General features: G+C 42.8%; 2 protein-coding genes across 3 annotated transcripts in view; both read left to right on the plus strand.

Moving 5' to 3' along the window:
* Positions 1-1,514: 1,514 nt before the first annotated feature.
* dpysl4 (dihydropyrimidinase like 4) lies at positions 1,515-15,024 on the plus strand. Of its 2 annotated transcripts, none has more exons than XM_065949298.1 (15): positions 1,515-2,513; positions 4,313-4,401; positions 4,502-4,686; positions 4,816-4,980; positions 5,984-6,045; positions 6,238-6,318; positions 6,779-6,847; positions 6,937-7,057; positions 8,156-8,312; positions 8,779-8,920; positions 9,040-9,124; positions 9,436-9,521; positions 9,618-9,797; positions 10,097-10,262; positions 10,419-15,024. In XM_065949298.1, the coding sequence occupies exons 1-15, from the start codon at positions 2,220-2,222 to the stop codon at positions 10,508-10,510; spliced, it is 1,974 nt and encodes a 657-aa protein (XP_065805370.1). In that variant the 5' UTR covers positions 1,515-2,219; the 3' UTR covers positions 10,511-15,024. The 2 variants fall into 2 exon arrangements, with proteins under 2 accessions (XP_065805370.1, XP_020511521.1); XM_020655865.3 differs by lacking the exon at positions 1,515-2,513 and adding an exon at positions 3,482-3,613.
* Positions 15,025-16,252: 1,228 nt separating this feature from the next.
* si:ch1073-416j23.1 (rac GTPase-activating protein 1) overlaps positions 16,253-22,050 on the plus strand; it is an 8,427-nt gene continuing 2,629 nt past the window's right edge. The window contains exons 1-15 of the mRNA XM_065949300.1: positions 16,253-16,561; positions 17,003-17,147; positions 17,698-17,900; positions 18,095-18,234; positions 18,485-18,557; positions 18,679-18,732; positions 18,864-18,962; positions 19,385-19,532; positions 19,675-19,802; positions 20,193-20,354; positions 20,563-20,658; positions 21,116-21,314; positions 21,398-21,503; positions 21,709-21,841; positions 21,961-22,050. The exon at positions 21,961-22,050 is cut by the window's right edge and continues 16 nt beyond it. Of these exons, the coding sequence (XP_065805372.1) occupies positions 17,036-17,147; positions 17,698-17,900; positions 18,095-18,234; positions 18,485-18,557; positions 18,679-18,732; positions 18,864-18,962; positions 19,385-19,532; positions 19,675-19,802; positions 20,193-20,354; positions 20,563-20,658; positions 21,116-21,314; positions 21,398-21,503; positions 21,709-21,841; positions 21,961-22,050 (1,743 nt within the window). The 5' untranslated portion in view covers positions 16,253-16,561; positions 17,003-17,035. The remainder of the gene's footprint in view (positions 16,562-17,002; positions 17,148-17,697; positions 17,901-18,094; positions 18,235-18,484; positions 18,558-18,678; positions 18,733-18,863; positions 18,963-19,384; positions 19,533-19,674; positions 19,803-20,192; positions 20,355-20,562; positions 20,659-21,115; positions 21,315-21,397; positions 21,504-21,708; positions 21,842-21,960) is intronic.

Genomic DNA, 22,050 nt, shown 5'->3' on the forward strand with positions numbered 1-22,050 from the left:
TGAAGTCGCATATCTTCACTAAGCCGACATCAGGTCACACTGAGCGCTCACAAACAGCTGGGTATCAACTCAGAGTTTATGAGCACAGATCATCGTATTAAACAAACTCTGAGCAAGCTGTGAGGTTTGAAAGATAAGAAGAAGAGAAATATATTTCAGCCACAGCTGCAGCTTTCACTTCTTTTCACGTTTTTTTAATTTGTTTTTTTAAGTCAGTGATGGAGAGGTAACTGAGCCCTCGTCTGTACCTCGTTTTATTACTGTCGGATAGTCACCGTAAAACATGCAGTATTCACTTTGACAGGAAGTTACAGATTGTCACACTCCACTGACTGTGACAGAGTGTGTGTGTGTGTGATGACATAAACTGAATGTGACAGACAAAGAAATCCAGTTCAGTCCTCGCCATCTTCAGAGCTGCTGTAATGAGCACTGACCTGTGTGTGTGTGTGTGTGTGTGTGTGTGTGTGGACCCCTGCTGTGCACTTCATTGTGTTCATGTGACCTGAAACATTCTTCGCTGGGATGTCACATGATAATTTGTCATCATCTTCCTCTTTATCAAATTTCTGTGCTCAGACCGATTCTTTTCACCCTAAATATGCGTCCTCTGGGTTATATTATGAAGAAACACTCATTGTTATGCAGATGATACTCAGCTATACGTATCAATGAAGCCTGAAGACACCAATCAGTTCTGTAAACTAGAAGCGTTGTATTAGGACCTGAACCACAATAGCACCACTGTTCTATTTGATCAACATATGTCCTTTAACTCTTGTATAAAACAAGTTTCAAAGACAGCCTATTTTCACCTTCATAATATCTCTAAAATCAGGCATCTCCTGTCGCAAACCTTGCAGAAAAACTAGTTCATGACGTCACTCAGGCTTCGTCCATTAATATTTACAGTCTATGGTGCTAACTAGGAACTAGGAAACCACATTACTCCTGTAATGGCTTCTCTGTACTGGCTCCCTATACAATGTCCAATAGAATTTAAAATTCATCTTCTGACTTAGAAAGCTCTGAATGGTCAGGCACCATCCTATCTTAAAGAGCTTGTAGTGCCGTATTACCCTTTCAGAACATTACGCTCCCAGAGTGCAGGCCTGCTCGTGGTACCTACAGTCTCTAAATGTACTACGGGAGGTAGAGCCTTCAGTTATCAGGCCTGCTCGTGGTACAGTCTCTAAATGTACTACGGGAGGTAGAGCCTTCAGTTATCAGGCCTGCTCGTGGTACAGTCTCTAAATGTACTAAGGGAGGTAGAGCCTTCAGTTATCAGGCCTGCTCGTGGTACAGTCTCTAAATGTACTAAGGGAGGTAGAGCCTTCGGTTATCGGACCTGCTCGTGGTACCTGCGGTCTCTAAATGTACTACGGGAGGTAGAGCCTTCAGTTATCGGACCTGCTCGTGGTACCTACGGTCTCTAAATGTACTAAGGGAGGTAGAGCCTTCAGTTATCGGACCTGCTCGTGGTACCTGCGGTCTCTAAATGTACTACGGGAGGTAGAGCCTTCAGTTATCGGACCTGCTCGTGGTACCTGCGGTCTCTAAATGTACTACGGGAGGTAGAGCCTTCAGTTATCGGACCTGCTCGTGGTACCTACGGTCTCTAAATGTACTACGGGAGGTAGAGCCTTCAGTTATCGGACCTGCTCGTGGTACCTGCGGTCTCTAAATGTACTACGGGAGGTAGAGCCTTCAGTTATCAGATCCCTCTTCTTTGGAATCATCCAGTCAGGGTCTAGGAGGCAGACCCACTCTGTACTTTTAAGAATAGACTTCAAACTTTCCTTTTTGATAAAGCTTATAGTTAGGGCTGGTGCAGGCTTAGACTAGCTCCTAGTTATGCTGCTATAGGCATAGACTGCAGAATGAACTTCAATCAGTCTCAGCAGAGACTGGATGTTCTTCAATGAGTCTATTTCTGTTTGTGCTGCTCTCCTCCTCCTCCTCCTCCTCCTCCTCCCACTGATCAACTCTTCTCAGTCTCAGTTCGAGGTCACAGTCTACCCTCCTCCGTGGCCTCCTTTTTTCGTCCTCCAGCGAGTCCATTCATTAATCCCCCGAGGTCTACACACAACCCTCCTCCTCCTCCTCCTCCTCTTCTTCCTCATCATCGTCAACTCCCTCCTCCTCCTCATTCCCCTTCTCCTCCTCTTTCTCCTCCGCCTCTTCTTCCTCGCCCTGTCTGCTCTCAGATCAGAGAGTCCATGATGTCTGACAGGAGGAGTTCTCAGGACGATGACTGCTCCTCGCTCCTCTCTCGGCTCGGCTCCGACTCTCCTCGTCCGCGGATGAAGTATGGCGGGATGTTCTGCAGCGTCGAAGGAGCGTTTGAGAATAAAACTTTGAACTTTGAATCGTTCAGTCCGCAAACTCAGCGACGCAGAGCCGCTCGGACGCGGAGCGACGGCAACGATGGAGGGGCGGCAGGAGGACGAGGAGAAGGACAGACGATGGTGTTTTCCTCTGGACACGCCCGGGAGAACTTCGGCAAGAGAGAGGTTGAACAAATTTACTGAACTTAGTTTCCAAAAGACAGTTTGTGACTTATTGATGAAATTGTTTAATGAGTGAAGAAGAAAATAATTACAAGAATTAATTTGATCATTGATTTGATCATCAATCAATCTGTGTGTCCGTCTACCTGTCTTTACACACAAACACTCTCTCTATATATTAAGTTCTTTCTGATTTAGTAAATATAATGAATACATTGGTAATTAATGAAATTGGTTAAAACAAATCATCAGTCAATTAATTAATTAATTGAAAAAATTAAATAATTTTTATCGATGAGTCAGGAAGAAGCTTCAGAGTAAAAGCTATCCCTCCTTACCCAACCTCCTCCTCAGGGGGGCGTGGTCTGTTTCCTGACAACAGAGCGAGCCAATCAGCTGTCCATAACGTAAAACACTTCCGGGGTGTATTTCAAATTAAAAGCATGATTGATGTTCACTTTAGAAATAATAAAAAAAGAGGTAATCAAGATTTCATATTCATTTAAAAGTGTTTCTTTATGTGAAAGAATTATGATGACATCAAACGATGTTGTTGAGTTATTGTTTTTTTTATTGTTATCTTTAATTCGTTAAATTAATTTGATTTATTAACTTTTGTGTTTTGAAGGAGTTACTTTGTGTCACTATTTCGAAATATTTCTTACGATTTTCACTTTTTAGATAACAAAACAATAATTGATTATTGTAGAAAATAATCAAAGAGTAAATAGTAAAATCTGCTTTAGACTACTATTCTGTGTATAACAGAGAACTCTGACTATGGGGTATTAGTAGCGTGTGTGTGAAGTCTTGGAAGCATACTCTGAATCACTTCTTTTTTCTTTTTAAACAAAAATCTGTTTTAACAGAACGAGGAAAAAAGTAATCTATATACAATAATGATCGCCCAGAGGCTTTTATTTTGGAGGCTAACACCGGAAGCATCGGTGAGTAAATGTCTTCAGCCTGACGTCAGAGGTGACGCGAACAACAATAGAGCACTGTGTGTGTGTGTGTGAGAGCCGGCGTGAGCGGATCAATCAACCGATCACAGATCGATCAGGATGTCGTTTCAGAACAAGAAGAACTGCGCGAGACCCGCGGTAGGTGCAGTCCGAGCCGAGCCCGAGCCGAGCCGGGCTGAGCCGAGCCGGGTTAGCGGGGATCATCATCAGAGGGATGGTGTCGGCCCGGTGAGGCGGGATGCTGCAGCTCCTCCTGTCAATCACCGAGAACCACACCAAGGCTGAGCCGGGCCGGGTCAGACTGATTCCTGCAGGCTGAGGAGTCCGGTCCTGCTTGGTTCGGCCCGGCTCGGCTCGGCTCAGCCCGATTTGGTTTTACAGAGGCTGTGATGCTGAGAAGATTATTATAATAATTTTGAGATTTATCAATATCATAAAAATCTAATCTAAAAATTAGAAATAAAATATGCCTGTAATAAAATATGAATATAATAAAATATAAAAATTAAAAGCAATTTAATTTAAATAAAAACATCAATTTTTTTTTTGTTAAATGGTGCGTTCAGTGGCAATAGGACATTTCATAACTTAAATTTGGTACTTTTCTTTTTGATCTAATATTAATTGAAAAATTACATTCTGTCAATGAATGAAACACTCACCTGATTGACATCATCACTGGGGGCGGGGCTTAAAGTGAAACACATGAAGAATTGTGGCTTATTACAAAAATGCTCATTAGATGTTTGATCTCTTCGGTCATATTTAAAAAATGTGTAGATGTGTTGTCTTTGTTTAAAAAGAGTTAAACCCAGAATCCTCTCTGTCTGTTTCCAGGGCGATCGTCTCATCATCAAAGGAGGGAAGGTTGTCAATGACGACCAGTCGTTCTACGCTGATGTTTATGTCGAGGACGGGATCATCAAGTAAATATATGAATGTCGATTATCATCGTTATTACTCACCTGAACACGATCTTTAGTTTCTGTCTCTGACATCGCACTTCCTGTCACGTGTCCCGATCAGACAGATCGGGGAGAACCTGATCGTCCCGTCCGGCGTGAAGACGGTGGACGCTTACGGTCAGCTGGTCATCCCCGGAGGCGTCGACGCCAACACCAGCCTGCTCGCTCCGCAGAAAGGCATGAACCCCACTGACGACTTCTACAACGGAACCCGAGCGGCTCTGTCCGGAGGAACGACGACCATCAGTACGATCATAATCAATAATCATCGTTGGACAGTAACCATAAATGATTCTAATTATCATCCACGATGACGATTAGTCTGATTTTTAGAGAGTTTGATCGGTTCATTGAGTGTCATGTTTTGGTTTTCAGTCGACCACGTGCTGGTGGAGCCGGGAACTAGCTTACTGACGGCGTTCGATCAGTGGAAGGAGACGGCGGAGCAGAGGGCGTGCTGCGACTTCTCTCTTCACCTGGACATCACGAGGTGGCACGACGGACTGTACGAGGAGCTCGAGTCGCTCATCAAGGACAAAGGTGAGAGGACGATTACTGACCATCAACGCTCATTTGTAAACAAAAACTTAACCCTCATGCGTCACTATAGACATTTCTGTCCATTTGGTCGAATGTTTCCTCTTCATCTGGTCATCATTTTGTCTGTTAGTGCATACGGATCACATTTTGTAAGAAAGTCTCTCTTGACACATTTTGGAATGCATTTTTAATAAATCAATAGAACACTGAAACATGTTTACTAACCTCTGAAGTCACTAAGGACAAAAATGTCCATTTACAAAAAACTGCTTTAAAATAGAACAGATTGATATTTTTTTCTAATTTTTTCTGCATAAATCTCTTAAACAACTTCAGCCCTGCACAAAACTACCAAACATTCAATAATGTTTTAGGAATTCAAAAATTAGTTATTTTCCATTTAACAAATATTTGGTGGCTGGGGGATTTTTTTAAAATCAGTCTTGGATATGTCAAAGATTATCCAAAATATTGACTTTGATGCATTGTTAGTTTTTGTGTAGCATCAGATTTAAAATGTAGTTCCCTGTTTGGACATTGGAGGGCGGAAATGTCCAATTTACAAAAAACTGCTTTATAAATAGAACAGATTGATATTTTTTTCTACTTTTTTTTGCATAAATCTCTTAAACAACTTCAGTCCTGCTCAAAACTATCAAACATTTATTAATTATCAGGAATCTAACCCTTTAAATGCCAGAATCAAGTAATCAAACTGGCATTTTAAGGGTTAAATTCCCAAAACATTATTGAATTTTTGGTTGTTTTGAGCAGGGCTGAAGTTGTTTAAGAGATTTATGCAGAAAAAAGTAGAATAAAATATCAATCTGTTCTATTTTTATAGCAGTTTTTTGGCATGGACATTTTTGTCCTTAGTGACTTAAGAGGGTAGTAAATTAAACTGATGCCTGAGGGTTATAAAAAGCTGTAAAATCTTCCAAATTTAACGCTAGCTTCTCTTGAGGTATGGCGCTCTGTGTTATCTATAGTATTTGTGTTTCAGGTGTGAACTCCTTCCTGTTCTTCATGGCCTACAAAGACAAATACCAGAGCTCCGACTCTCAGGTAAACCACAGAACCGCACAGAACGCTTGAACAATGGACGATTGATTCATACAGAATATAAAACTGTGTCTACGACTTATCAATCAAAACTGACTTTACTTGATTATTTCTTGTTTGTTGTTTACATGTTGTTGAGCTAAAGGTTAGTATACATCAGAGTTTTAATCTGCTTCCTGTATTTCTGCCGTCCAGCTCTACGAGGCGTTTGGCATCCTTCGGGATCTTGGAGCCATCGCACAGGTCCATGCTGAGAACGGTGACATCATCGATGAGGTAATATATCCTGCTCAACAACAGAGCTGATCAGTGACCGTCCTACTTTTCTGGTGCAAATGATATCCATCTGTTATGTAAAACCGCTTTTGCATGTCAGGTGGCTGCCGAGTTGTTGGCAGGCGGCTGTGGCTCATTTGTTGATATCATACAAATGAACCTGTGTCTTCTACTGGAGAATATACCATTGTTCCACATTTAGGTAACTCAGGGTCAGTCTACCTTATATGGTTATGGCTATGACACTTTGGCTAATTATCATATCAGCTTTGGAGAAATGAATTTGTAGATCCTGGACCACACTCTAGCATCACTCTCATATAAGTCATGAAGAAAGGCCCCGCCTCCTCCTAACCACAACAGTAAAAATGAATGAAAGCAGCAAGTGTACATCAAGTGAATTCTTTGTTCCTTCTCTTAAATTTAATCTGGTTCAAACTGTTTTTTTGTTTTTTTTCAGGAACAGAAGAAGCTTCTTTGCCTTGGCATCACGGGACCTGAAGGACACGTCTTATCTCACCCCGAGGAGGTAACCACACACCTTTAAAATGTCTCCAGTACTCATCTATGAAATCTGTAAACTACCTCTTGACACCTGTGTCATCACGTGTGCTTCAGGTGGAGACAGAGGCGGTCTATCGGGCCATAACGATTGCCAAACAGGCCAACTGTCCACTGTACGTTACCAAGGTGATGAGCAAATCTGCTGCTGATGTCATCGCCAAAGCCAGGAAGAAAGGTGACGTCATCGTCATTTCTCAAAACAAAATACAATATGTGTTGACTTTGCTTCACTGCGTACAATCTACGGTCTCTCTGACCTCCTGATCTAACTCGACTGTCGAGTCCCTCTGACCTCCTGATCTAACTCGACTGTCGAGTCCCTCTGACCTCCTGATCCAGCTCGACTGTCGAGTCCCTCTGACCTCCTGATCTAACTCGACTGTCGAGTCCCTCTGACCTCCTGATCCAGCTCGACTGTCGAGTCCCTCTGACCTCCTGATCCAACTCGACTGTCGAGTCCCTCTGACCTCCTGATCTAACTCGACTGTCGAGTCCCTCTGACCTCCTGATCCAGCTCGACTGTCGAGTCCCTCTGACCTCCTGATCCAGCTCGACTGTCGAGTCCCTCTGACCTCCTGATCCAACTCGACTGTCGAGTCCCTCTGACCTCCTGATCTAACTCGACTGTCGAGTCCCTCTGACCTCCTGATCCAGCTCGACGGCCTCCTTCACTGTCACGACCTCAGCTGGTTCTGGACCGCTGCATTACATAACTTAATTCTGAGAAGCTGCTTCAGCGATTGAAGTTTGAAGCTGAGTCTGTCTGAATGTGTGAGTTCCAGACAGTGTTGTTACAGACAGCCCTCCCCCTCCCCGAAGGACTGTGGAGAATCCAGGTGCCACTCTCTCCGGGATTTCCCCGCCCACACACTGGATGCGGCGTACTGAGGAGTCCGCTACAGGTGCACCTTTTGGTCCAGGCCAACAGGAACTCAGCATTCTTCTCTCTCAGACTTTTTCTTTGGGAACAGCCGAAGCTGGAGTCCTTTTGTTATCTGTCTGCTTTGAGACATACCAACAAAAGTTCATCATCAACCTTTGACCTCAGGTGTTCGGGTACCTGGAACAAGTCTAAACCCCCTTTAAGTCTTGACAAGAAAGCACCACTACAGTCCACATCAGGGAGGTAAACCCACAAGAAGCCCACTTCCTGTTTCAATTTTGACCCTGAAAACAAAGTCCACATGGTCTAATGGGATCCAAAAAGTCCACTGCAAAAAATGGAAAACTTCCAGCCATATGTTTTAAACATCCTCCTGTTTTTTTCCTTCAGGTATTGTGGTGTATGGGGAGCCAATCACAGCCAGCCTCGCCACTGACGGCTCTCATTATTGGTCCAAAGATTGGGCAACGGCTGCTGCTTTCGTGATGAGCCCGCCTCTGAACCCCGACCCTTCAACTCCACAGTACCTGATCTCCCTGTTAGCATGGTTAGTAGACTCCACCTCTGTTAGCATAGTTAGTATGACTCTAGCCATGTTAGCATGGTTAGCATGACTCCCTCTCTGTAAGCGTGGTTAGTATGACTGAAATTCTGTTAGCATGGTTAGTGTGACTCCACTCCTCTGTTAGTATGTTAGCATGACTCCACCACTGTTAGCATGGTTAGCATGACTCCACTCCTCTGTTAGTATGTTAGCATGACTCCACCACTGTTAGCATGGTTAGCATGACTCCACCCCTCTGTTAGTATGTTAGCATGGTTAGCATGACTCCACCCCTCTGTTAGTATGTTAGCATGGTTAGCATGAATCCACCCCTCGGTTAGATGTTTAGAATGAATTTTAGCCTTTGCTTTCCTGTTAGCTTGATGTACAAGATGTAGCGTCACCTTTTACCTGAAAAGTCCAGGTGTTCTGGGTGAACCTGACGAGTGCTTGTTTTGCTTTTCTCCAGTGGAGACCTCCAGGTGACGTCCAGCGCTCAGGCGAGCTTCTCCACGGCTCAGAAAGCTGTCGGTAAAGACGATTTTACTCTGATCCCAGAGGGAACGAATGGCATTGAGGAGAGGATGTCTGTGGTCTGGGACAGAGCCGTGGTAAGATCTGAACACGTGTAAATGTGGATAACAGAAAGATAATCACAGATGTTCACATAAAAGAAGATGAAAACTGATGTCAGCTCACATACTCCTACATGTTTTTTCTCTTTTTGCAGTCTACAGGGAAGATGGATGAGAATGAATTTGTCGCAGTGACAAGTACCAACGCTGCTAAACTCTTCAACATTTACCCGCGCAAAGGTATCACCTAAGACCCCAGAGTAAAACTGAGGAAAGGAGCTATTACTGAACTTCATTGACTTATATGAGAATAAAACAAAACCGATTATACTTTTCTGTTTCACTCAGAGCCTGATTCACTAAGAATGGATTGCGGCCGCTAATAGCTAAAAGGGGGAGCATTTAACCCTTTGTATGTATTCTGTGAATTAGGCGATGTCTTTGACTCATTTAGCGGGCGCTTCAGCCGCGCAATCCTTTTGTGAATCAGGCTCTAAGTTGTTGTTTTACTCTCCAGTAACACATTAACTTCCTCATCATATGTTGTTCAGGACGGATCGCTGTCGGTTCGGACGCAGACATCGTAGTCTGGAACCCAAAGGAAACAAGAACTGTTTCTGCAGAAACTCACAATCTGGTAACGACTCGCCGATCTCCATCATCAATAATTCACCATCCTTCATCATAAACTGCTCCTCCTCCTCCTCATCTCCACACACCTGTCTGTGTGCAGACTGTGGAGGTAAACATCTTTGAGGGTTTGGAGTTCCGCGGCGTTGCGACGGTGGTGATCTGCGGTGGTCGCGTCGTTTTCGAGGACGGGAAACTCAATGCGAACGAGGGAACGGGACGCTTCGTCGCCAGGAAGTCGTTCCCTGACACCGTCTACAAGAGGATCCGAGCACGCAGCAAGGTAACTAACCACAAGGTTACCATGTTGGTCCTTACCAACTGGTTAACCAGAAAACCCCTGACTTACTGATTAACTTCCTGTTCTGCTTGTCAACCTCCTGACCGATTGGTTAACCCTACTGGTCTATTGGTTAACCTCCGGACCTACTGGTTAACTTCCTAACCAACTAGTGGACGTCCTGACTAAGTGGTTTAGTATTTGACTTCCTGTTTAACTAGTAACTTTCTAAAAGTCCAATGAGGCTTTATTATCCGTCAGGAGTTTGTTTTTGTAGTTTCAGCATTCTCTCCTTACCTCAGATGGCTGAAGCTCGCGGCGTTCCTCGAGGAAACTATGATGGTCCAGTCCATGATGTCATCGGTATGACTAACTCAGTACCCCCCACTCCGACCACCCGGGGCCCCTCCTGTCCCAAATCTCTGATCGCACCCCGAAACCTCCATCGATCAGGATTCACACTGTCAGGTAGAGTTCCCAAGTGTGTGACATGTGCACCAATCGAGTCTTAGATGTATTCAGGGTCTTAATCAGGATCTCCTTCTTCTTATTATTTTCTTCCCTATCCTTTCCTTCTCCTCCGTCTTCTGTTCCTCCTCTTCTTCTTCTTCTTCTGCCTTCCAGGAGCTCAGGTTGACGACCATATACCTCGTCGCTCCACTCAGAGGATTGTGGCGCCCCCCGGAGGGAAATCTAACATTACCTCCTTATCTTAGAACAAGAAGAGTTAAACTGTTATTTTCTGTTTGACAACGACGAACAAAATTCTTAAAATGGAGGTCTGTACCTTGTACTAAACTCTCAAAACTAAGCACTTCAACTGGTACTCAACCTTGTTAAACCCCAGCACTTATAAAACTTTATACTATAAATCTAACAGTTTGACTTTAACCCCTACTTAATGGCTAAATCCTTTCAAACTCTGGAACTGTACCACTAGTACCTAACCATATAAATTAATGAATTAATCTAGTTTTGAATCCTACAACTACCTTACCAGTGGTGCTAAACTGTATTACGGTATAATTTTATTATATGGACCCAACAACAACGCTGCCGCTGGTATTAAACAACACAAATCTGAAGAGTATACAGCTAGTTCTCCACCCTAAATATGAAACAGTTTGGCAGAAATGTCAAAACAGTAACTCGTTGTACTGAATTCTTCAGTAGCATTAAATAAAATTAATATGAACAGAAACCTTTAAACCATACGAATTTTAAACAACAAGAACTTAAACTTGTACTTACACTTACACTATCCTACTGCTACTAGTGAAACCTATGAAAGTGCTACTAGAACTAAATCCAAGATAATGGATTAGCCCCTGTACAACACCCTACATAACAGTACTGTTCTCCTACAAACAAAGACAAAAACATAGAGAGATCTCACAAATCCTTTCTGGACATCTACAAGTAAACTGTCAAACTTAACTAATGATACACCAAAAAGAAGTGAACCCTACACAACTAAACAACCCTGAACGATTTAGACAATACAATATACTAGAGTAGAATACGTTACCAGTTTGTTCCGTTCTACATCTACTGCCATCAAGTACCATTGAAAGTTAATTCTGGAACAAACAAATAAAGCTCTTCCTTAGGGCTCCTTATGAAGCTCCGCCCCCTAATTTGATTGCCATAGAAACAATTCCAACAACTGACTAATTAAAACAGAATGGTTGAAGCCTGTTTAATGAAGGAAGGTAGAGGTTTAAGCACATCAACACCACCTTATTTAAATGGCTGTAAAGTTAAAACTACAACTAGTTTACCACCCCCCTCTAGTACTTTTTTAGCACATAACTGCAACAGGTACTCTACATCCAGTACTTCTTCCTTCAACAAACGTCGTAAATACTACTAAACCCAACAACCAAACCCAACCTAACAACAACCAAGACCAACAAACAAAACAATTATACAACAACAACCAAACCAATTATACGACTCGACCTAAAAGTAAAGATGGTGGTAATACTACTAAACCCAACCCAACAACAACCAAACCAACAAACAAAACAATTATACAACAACAACCAAACCATTCTATCACTCCAACTAAAAGTAAAGGTTGTAACACTACTAAACCCAACCTAACCCAACAACCAAACCAATTATAAGACTTGACCTAAAAGTAAAGAAGGTGGTTATACTACTAAACCCAACCCAACAACAAACAAAACAATTATACGACTCAACCTAAAAGTAAAGAAGTTGGTAATACTACTAAACCCAACTGAACCCAACAACCAAACCCAACCCAACAACCAAACCAATTTTACGACTCGACCTAAAAGTACAGGTGGTAATACTACTAAACCCAAAACCCACAACCCAACAACCAAAACAATTATGCAACATCAACCAAACCATTCTACCACTCCAACTAAAAGTAAAGATGGTGGTTATACTGCTTAACCCAAACCCAACCACCTAACCAATTCTATAACTCCAACTTAAAGTAAAAAAGGTGGTAATGCTACTTAACCCAACCCAACAGCCAAACCACTTAACAACTTTTACTCAAATTAACACAGATGATACAACTTAAACAACTCAACAACATACGAAACGTTCTTATAATAGTACCACAACAATTCAGATACTAAATGTAACGACTTCTAAACAGTTACAAAACTACTTCTGAACCCTACCCTGACTGTCCTTCGGGTGAGGTAGAACAAAGCTCCAACAACTAATACTTAATCGGTACAGCATGGTTTCCACTTGTACTGACTGTTATTGGTTTGATTCTTGAGTCTAGTCATTTGAAATACTCGAGCACTTGACATCATTTCATCTCATCTGTCCTAAAACTTGTCAAACTCTCTTTGTCTACATGAACTTTCTCGTGAACGCAGTAGTAGTACTAGTAGTTAACTACTTTATACTGCTACGGTAGCAGTAGCTTAGCATAAATACTTCTTATGTACTTCTTCCATTTTGTCCATAAACTCATTTTGCTTGTTGTAAATTAAATTCATCTCAACCTGAACTCATGAAAGTCTTTCTCTCATAACCACAACATGTTTTATATCTCATTCGAGGTCTTTAATCAAGACTCAACATCCTCTTAGTCTAAACCACATTTCTTATGTATCAGTGTGACACCATAATAATATTACTTCTACTAATAATATAATTCAATCTTGTTCTGGATCATTGGTAGAGTAACATGTTAAGTCCTGATCAGTGTTGGCCTGGTTTAGTCTGGACTGACTGAGCTGGACTACAGATCTATTCAGGACCAACTCAGTATCTTTGACTTTTTGAGTTACTGATAATGTGAATTTTACTGATAATGTGAGTTTTACTGATAATGTGAGTTTTACTGATAATGTGAGTTTTACTGATGGATAAAAAAACTAAAAATGCAGTCCAGAATTCAATGGAAGATCAGGTCTTTAGTGGACCTCAAATCATTTAGGTAATGTAAATGGTGCTAATAAATCCAGTGGAAGCCTGCAAGTAGCCATCCCTTCAAAAAAACGCCCTTCACAGGAAGTCAACAAGTTGACTCTGCCCCTGACAAATTCCTAAAAGTAACTGACTAATAAAGAAAGAAACAAATAAATAAAGCCCTGCCATGATGGATGTATCATGAGATACAGATACTGGACTTCAAAACTGTTTTTTTCAATTTTTCCAATTAATTAAAAATTAAATGTTCTGACCTTACTGATAACCAATAAACCCAGATTCCTTGTTTTGGCAGTCTGTGTGGATCAACCCTGCAGAGGTCTTTATTATGGAGATCTGTATGATGAGATCTGAATGACGGAGGTCTGTATGATGGGGGTCTGATTGGTGGAGGTCTTAATGTTGGAGGTCTGTATGATGGGGGTCTGTATATTGGAAGTCTCTACGATGGAGGTCTAAATGTTGGAGCTTTGTTTGATGGATCTTGAGGTCAGGGTTAGTTGTAGTACCCTGATTGGCCACTAGGATGAACAGATCTGGATAAAGTTCAGTATCCCATCTTTTAATACATCCAAAGGCATCTTCCAACCCTCTGTGTGATGTCAGAGCTGGTCCCTCCCCATCGGTGTGATGTCAGAGCTAACCCCTCCCCTTCCTGTTCTGGGATGATCTTTGAAGGGATTTTTAACAGTGAATTTTATTCTTCATATCATTTTGTATTTTTTTTTACAGTTTTTGTATCCTGGCAGTATTAGCCACAGTTAGCATAGTGCTAACATACAGTTCAGTCTGCGGGACCTCATGCAGACATGTTTGTGTCAAATGGTCTTGTTTAGAAAGAGATGTGGCATAGGACTAGATTTGTTATGCCCTTACAGGGATAATTCAGAATAAATAGCGTCTGTGCAGTAAGTAGAAGTGCAATTTCTGCAGCTAGTTAGTTTAGCATTTAGCAAACCAAGGAGAAACAGCTGTAGGATCGTTGCTGCCATGACAACAAATAAATACAAGGTGAATGTCCAAAATGGTGTCCTTAATAAACACTGTAGTACAGATTAATACAGATTATAATCCAACATGGTGTCATTATCAAAGCCTCTGGAAACCCAACTCCACAATATGCTGTTCACCATGTTATTTTCGAATTTATTTACATGATTTTGGTCTCTCTCTCTTTTTGGAGAAACAGTGGGTCGGGTTTGGGTGAGTCGTGGCGCTCATTCCCCCAAGACTGGTTAACCAATTGTGCCCAGAAAGTTCTGGGGCTTTAAACAGCTTCGTCTTGCAGCAGTGTCCTGCCTCCCCATGTGTGCCCATTGAAAGATGATAGTTTTGGCTAGAGCTTCCACGCCCACACAGCCCGTAGAAATGATCTAAATCCAGCAATATAAGCTGTTCTTGCCCAGGTTTTGTAATCTTTTTGAATGTTTTTTTCCACTCTGATTTTTGTAGATGATTCAATTTTGATATCAAATATGGATTTTTAATATCTAAAGTCAAGTTTCCAGAGGCTTTAAACACTGTAGTACAGATTAACGGGAGCAGAATCAAAGATGGCGGCTGTCTTCCTGCAGGCTGAGCTGTTTTGTAGCAGTCTGTGTGTTTCCGTCCTTACAGATGCACTGGAGCCAACATGGAGGACAGCCACTTTTTTTTTTATACCTAGTAATACTTTGCTGACTTGGCAGAGTGTGTAGGAAGAGAGGTTATCGTGGCAACAGTGCATCTGTTGTTGTTGTTCCTGTAGTGAATGTAAAACTTGTGATGAAAGTTGCATGAATAAACTGTGTTTAAAACACAACCGAAGTCTGTTTATTTAACATCGCTGTAGCATGTGACTCCTTTCCTTCAAACAGAGAAACTTTACACAATCACCATTTAAACCACATGAAGAGTTGCACCATGCCACTAGCTCTACATGCTAACAGGGACCTCTGCTGATGCAGAGCAGGTGTAAAGCTTACATAGTTTTCTGTGTCTTTTTAGCTTGTTAGCATGTTAACATTGACTTCATCATATCTGCTGGTATTTGTAGTCTTTAAAAAGTATTCACCGGGTTCACACGGTAGCCTTTTATCTAAATCAGTATTTAAGTACTGCAGTCATTTAAGGTAGCTTTAACTTTAGATTCAGGTTCCTAAGCTAACAATAGACCTATTCTTTCTGAACTTCCTTTTACCCCAAAGTTTCGATCTGTTAAGTTCCCTGAGATCATGTTTTCAGTGCATCCATAATGATACACCAAAGTTAGCCATGGAGTTCCACAAGGTTCAGTGCTTGGACCGATTCTTTTCAGCTTATATGCTTCCTCTGGGTAATATCATGAGGAAACACTCCTTAATTTTTTATTGTTATGCGGACGATACTCAACTATATGTATCAACAAAGCCGGATGAAATCAATCAGTTATGTAAACTACAAGGATGCCTTAGGGACAATAGGACTTTGATGACAACATACAGAAGGTTACAGCTGCTTACAGAGGCCGACTTTAGACGTTTTGGTGCCCTAGGTGAGATTGTGATTCAGCACCTGCCACCAACGATCACATTGAGAAATATTAAGAAATTATACTCACTAATGTACGAATAGCAATCTGCTACAGAGTATCCTTTTTCAGATATTGCATGATAAAATGCAAAACAGGAATTCAATAGAAAGCTGATTATTTGATGTGAAGTTTCTACATCGTGCAATGATACGAGGACATCATCAAGCTTTCAGTGCGCGCAGCCCAGACCTCATCAAGGTGCTTTAGTGAGTTCCTTCAAACTTCTTGTGTCAGAAATAAAAAAACACAAACTGAATCTAAATTGATAAATTGTACTAATGAATATATGAATAAACTATTACTGTAAACATGTTAATCGTTTTCCAAAAATATAAAACACCATTAGTCTAATTTTTTAATACCCACGTGATTCACCTGGTGCACTGATGACGTCATCAGAAAGAGCAGGTGAAGTCTGGAGTGACAGAAAGAAGAACCGCCTCTAAATCCCATCAAGAAGCAGAAGAGTGACAGACAGGCTCACCAGCTGCTGAGGAGCTTCAGGTCGACCTGCCGTGAGTTTATTTATCTTCCTGTTTATTGGGTTTGATTATTAATGTCATCTTTATTTATCATTAGTGTAATCGTTTTCTCATTAATTCATCCTTCTCTCAGTTATTCTGTGTGTGTGTGTGTGTGTGTGTGTGTGTGGCTGCTTTATCTGAGGCTATACTCTGTGCACGTGCGTCACGGTGTGTGGAACTGTTTGAGACACGAGGGGGATCCGGATCCGACCGAAACCGGACCGGAGACGTGATGAGCCCGCTGTGGATCTCCGCCTGAATCTGTGTGAAACTTTTTAATCTATCAGAGACCCGCAGATTAATCCCCTGTGATTAAAACGCGCAGATTAAACCCGCACAGCTCAAACTCAGCTGATCAACGTGATAAAAAAAGTCTTTAATCGTCTTTGATTTAAAGTCTGCATCACATTACATCACCATTCATGAGTTTGACGTTTGAACATTCATTTGATTTTAAGTGTTTATGTGAATTTTGTTCTAAAAAAATGTAATAATAATATTCAGATATTATTTTAGGTATTTGTGGATCAACATCTCAGTAATCAAACATCGATCATGTTATCTGACAAAAATAAACATTTGACATAATCTGAATCTTGAAATAAAATTCTGGCTGTCAAAATAAGAGTCTGACAGTCAAAATAAGAGTCTGACAGTCAAAATTTGAAGTCTGACTGTCCAAATGTACGTGTTGTGTTTTAAAGTTGCCGTGTGAAAAGGTGGCTGGGCAGACAGTGATGGGGGAGTCCTGGCTCAGCGGGGGGGAGTCTCGGCTCATCGTGGAGGAGCTCCTCGCTCTTTGTCTCCAGAGGATCAACATGGAGGAGAACTCGATCTACATGGAGAGAGGTGAGAAATAACACAACGACCAACCAGAACACTACACTGAGCAATCAAAAATGATGGTGACCAATCGAAACACTACACCCACCAACCAAATCAACACACTGACCAAACTAAACACTGCACCCACCAACCAAATCAACACACTGACCAAACTAAACACTGCACCCACCAACCAAATCAACACACTGACCAAACTAAACACTGCACCCACCAACCAAATCAACACACTGACCAAACTAAACACTGCACCCACCAACCAAATCAACACACTGACCAAACTAAACACTGCACCCACCAACCAAATCAACACACTGACCAAACTAAACACTGCACCCACCAACCAAATCAACACACTGACCAAACTAAACACTGCACCCACCAACCAAATCAACACACTGACCAAACTAAACACTGCACCCACCAACCAAATCAACACACTGACCAAACTAAACACTACACCCACCAACCAAATCAACACTCTGACCAAACTAAACATGACACCCACCTGTCTCTTTTTAAAGATGGTGGAGGATGATTATTTTTCTCTCCTCAGAGATGGTGGAGGTGCTGAAGAACTTTGAGACGGTGAGGAAACGCTGGTTTCATGCTGACCTGGAGATGAAGAAGTACAAAGAGCTGCTGGTGAAGTCGGACGTGGCCAAAGCTGCTCTGGAGGTGAAACTGAAGCACGCCAGAAACCAGCTCGACGTGGAGATGAAGAAACGCTTCAAGATTGAGGGAGACTACCAGTACCTGGTCAGTGCACAGGAAATACACACAATACAGTAGAGACGAGGACAAAAAGAAAGGAAAGGAAAGGAGGCCAGAAGGAGAGCAGCCAATGCAGAAGGGGACTTGGAGATAGGAAAGGAGAGAAGGATGCTTAAATAATCAAACTCTTGGCATCTCATCACCCTCTCGTCTTCTTCTTCTTCTTCTTGTGTTTCCAGCAGAGGCAGATGCAGCTCATGTGCGACATCCTCGTCCACGACAGCAAATCAAGCGCCGTGCTGAACGACGAACAGAAATCGCTGCTCGCCACATTTGAACACAAAGGAGGCAACACGACGCTGCACCGCAGCAGCAAACGGTGAGCCGGCTCAAACAGGCAGCGACGGGTTATTAAAGACGGGGATCACATTTTATGACTTTTTATTTCATCCTGGTATGATTTTTACCCCTGAGCTCAATGCTGCATCCTAAGACACCCTCCTGTTAAACTCTGCTTATGGACTTGGGTCCATTTGTTTGAGTGTTCTGATGTCAAGCATCCTTGGGGGTCCTTGAAAGGCGTAACATAAATTCAAGCTAATATAATTATAATTATTCCGTTCTCTCAGGTTGTCGGTGATCGATGAGTCGTCCTTCCTGTCTCACTCTGACATCAGCTACGACCGCACAGACGACGACGTGGTACGGTTTCAACAACACATTACAGACGTTTTATTAGAACACACAGGATTTTTTTTTAGCCTAGGTTAGCCTAACCCTACCCTGTTTTTAATCGTCCTGATTTTAATTTTTTTCTTTTCAGGATCTGGATACAACAGTGATTAAACCTCTGAGATCTCGAGCCAGAGAGAGAAGAGTGAGTCACAGCCTCACCTTAACCTGTCCATCTCTTCAGAGGTTTTGTTGTTCTTTGACGTCGGGAGGTGTTGTCACATTGTTTTCTGATGTCAGTTTAATATGTTTTTTTGTCGTTGTGTTTCTCTGCAGCGCTCGTCGATTGGTCCTCTTCTCGGCTGTCCGGTCGGGAAGCGAGGGCGAGGTGGGAACATTTCTTCTGAGCTGCTGGAGAGAAAAACTGTGGAGAAGGTGAACAGATCTTCATCTTTGCTTCTGTTGGAATCACACTGAGAGAACATACTGTACGTTAATGATCTAATCTATGATAACCATAAACAGCAGACTCTTAAAAGTCTCTTATTGGTTCTTAGGCCCATGTGCATCTGGCATTTTTTCCTGAGTGTGACATCTTGTATAAATACTGCGGCGCAGTTACCGCCAACTCTCAGCAGGCGCTAAATTTCGCTCCAGCTGTGCATGGCTGTAAGCTAGCATAGGTTTTACCCAAATGACTGAACAATGGCTCATGGAAATCTGTGCAACCAGCACCAGAACACAGAGACGCAGTTTGCTCTGCAGCGCAGTTCTGGGAGAGTTTAACCCTTTGTTTTTATGAGTCAAACGGTGTCTTAATGGAGACGATAGTGAGTTAACTTTAACTTAACCCTCAGGAGGTGGAGACGATAGTGAAAGCGGCTGTGACCTCTCCAGAGACCAGGGATCAGATCCACATGGTGCAGGGAATCACACAGGAGACACCGGAGAACCCGACCCAGACCGTCAACCAGGAGTGTGCACTTTCTCCAGGAGGAGTTGGAGGTGACATTTTTATACTTAATCATCATTTAACCCTTACCTTTATCAAACCCTGGGTGTTTTGCTCTTTTTCTTCCATTTCTTTTAGGATCAGAACATGCACTCAGATTTATCTAAGTCAGCTCGCTCTCTTTGTGTTTCTCAGACCAAACGTCTGTGTGGTTTCCCGATGAGACGACGGTCGAACCTGAAAGTGAAGCCCACTCAGACGACAGATCATCGTACATCTTCAGATCTGAGAAAACCTCCAAACACGTCTTCCTGTCTAAAACGGTAAAAACACTCGGACCTGATAAGAACGTTTGGAATCATCAGATAATAAAGCTTCACATAAGAGAGGAGGGGCAGGGTAGGTCTAAGGACAGGTCTCTTTTTTATGATTATTACCACTTTAAGCAACAATATGTAGGATTTTAGTTTGGTTCGATTTGTTTTGGAGCCCTGCTCTGGGTGCTACTGCAATGTCCCAAAAAAACACACAGTGCTGTTGCCTCCCCCTCATAGTTTTTGTATTTGTTGACAGTCAGAGGGCGGGGAACCACTGGACACTGTTGTTTGTACTTAAAATGAAAATGGCTCCAGAACAGAACTCTGTGGAACCCCAGCCCCGGGTTTGTGTTACTTGAAGGCATTCTGTCAGTGTAACAACGTTCCTCTCTGCAGGTGATCCGGCCTGAGACCTGCACGCCATGTGGAAAGAGGATCCGCTTTGGGAAGATGGCGGTGAAGTGTCGAAACTGCCGCGTGGTCTCTCATCCAGAGTGCAAACACAAATTTAGCGACGGTTGTTTTGACGCTGCTACGACTAGGAGTACAGCTCAACAGGTACGTGAGCAATATGATCAGATATTCATGTTTCAGAGTCAGAATAGTTGCTGCTGTTTTGGTTGCCATGGTGACTAAGGGTCATAGGGTAGGTGATGTAACTTATCAGTAGGGAATGGGGGAATATATGATGATAGATGTCTTCACTGAGCTCTTATCCTTTCATAAAGTAAATAAGTGATTATTTCAACTGATCTTTCCTATGCAGAACACGTTGGAGGGTTTCGCTCCCCTCAATCATCCCCGAGTTCCTCAGCTGGTGGTGGAGTGTGTGGCCGAGATCGAGAGGAGGGGGCTGGAAGAGGTGAGCTCTTCCTGCTTTAAACTTGTCTGATCACACTCCGGATCGAGACTTACCTTAACCCTGATCGGTGCCCCCTCTTGAGAGGCTAAAATGTGTGCTCAAACAGGCCGTTAGGAGATTTTCCCTTCATGACATCACAAAGGGCAGTAGTCCCTCCCCTAAGTGGGTGACACTCCCACAGCTAGGTGTTTGTTCTGCCCTCTGAGTCTGCCTTCTCACCGTAAACAATAGGACATGGAGCGAGAAAGCACAGAGTACACCCAAGCCCTTCCAGAGAGGGGTCGTGGTCAGACACAGCTCATTTACATATTTAAAGGTACAGACACAGAAACAGCCTGTTCTGAGCAGGGCTGAAATAGAGGGGTTTATAGACATGATGTTTGACCTTTAAGTCATGCAGTTTTTTTTCTGTTAATACTATGATGAGCATGTTCTCCTGATGTTCTGCTTCCTGCAGAGGGGGCTGTACCGGGTTCCTGGGGGGGAACGTCTGGTGAAGGAGCTCAGGGACCGGTTCATACAGGGGAAAACTCCGCTCATGCTCTGTAAGGTCTCGGACGTTCACGGGATCTGTGGCCTTCTGAAGGACTTTCTGAGGAAACTGAAGGAACCTCTGATCACCTTCAGGCTGCACAGAACCTTCATGGAGGCTGCAGGTACGAGGAAGTGAAGACTTCAGTCTGATGTTAAACATGTTCTCTGATTGGTTCTTAATGATGTTTGTGTTTGTGCGTGTAAGAGGTGATTAATGAAGAGAAGAGCATCACCGTCATGTATCAGGCCCTCGCCAAGCTGCCGAAGGCCAACAGAGACACGCTGGCCTTCCTCATGCTTCATCTACACAAGTACGATCTTTTGAAGAATGGTCTGATCTGGTCTCGTTTTCCTGTTTTTATCGTCTGTTGGTTCTGCGGGTCGTGTGTTTTGTCTCTCTGTGTCTTCTTTTGGCTCTTCATCTTTGTGTTCTTTGTGGATGAAAAAGGTCATCACTTTAGAAAATGAAAGCTGCAGCTGAATCAGTTTCTGTTCTTGGTTCTCTTTGTGTTTCAGGGTGATGAGGAGTCCTCCGTGTCAGATGGATCAGAATAACTTGGCCCGAGTTTTTGGTCCAACCATCGTGGGACACGGGATGTCTGAGCCGTCTCCGACGACCATCATGAGAGACACCAACACTCAGCCCAAGGTTCTCAAACCATCTTTATTTTCACCAGAATTTAGAAAAATCTCTAAAACGTATTTTATCGATTAATAAAGAGAGACGTGTTTCCGGTTTTGGTTCATCGTTGTTTGTGTTCGTCTCAGGTGATTTGTCGCTTGTTGTCCCTCCCTGAAGCCTACTGGAGGCGTGTCCTGTCGGATCATAACTCGTCCTCGACCACGGTGGCGTACAGT

This window comes from Labrus bergylta, chromosome 21, assembly GCF_963930695.1.
Source record: "Labrus bergylta chromosome 21, fLabBer1.1, whole genome shotgun sequence".
Taxonomy (NCBI): Eukaryota; Metazoa; Chordata; class Actinopteri; order Labriformes; family Labridae; genus Labrus; species Labrus bergylta.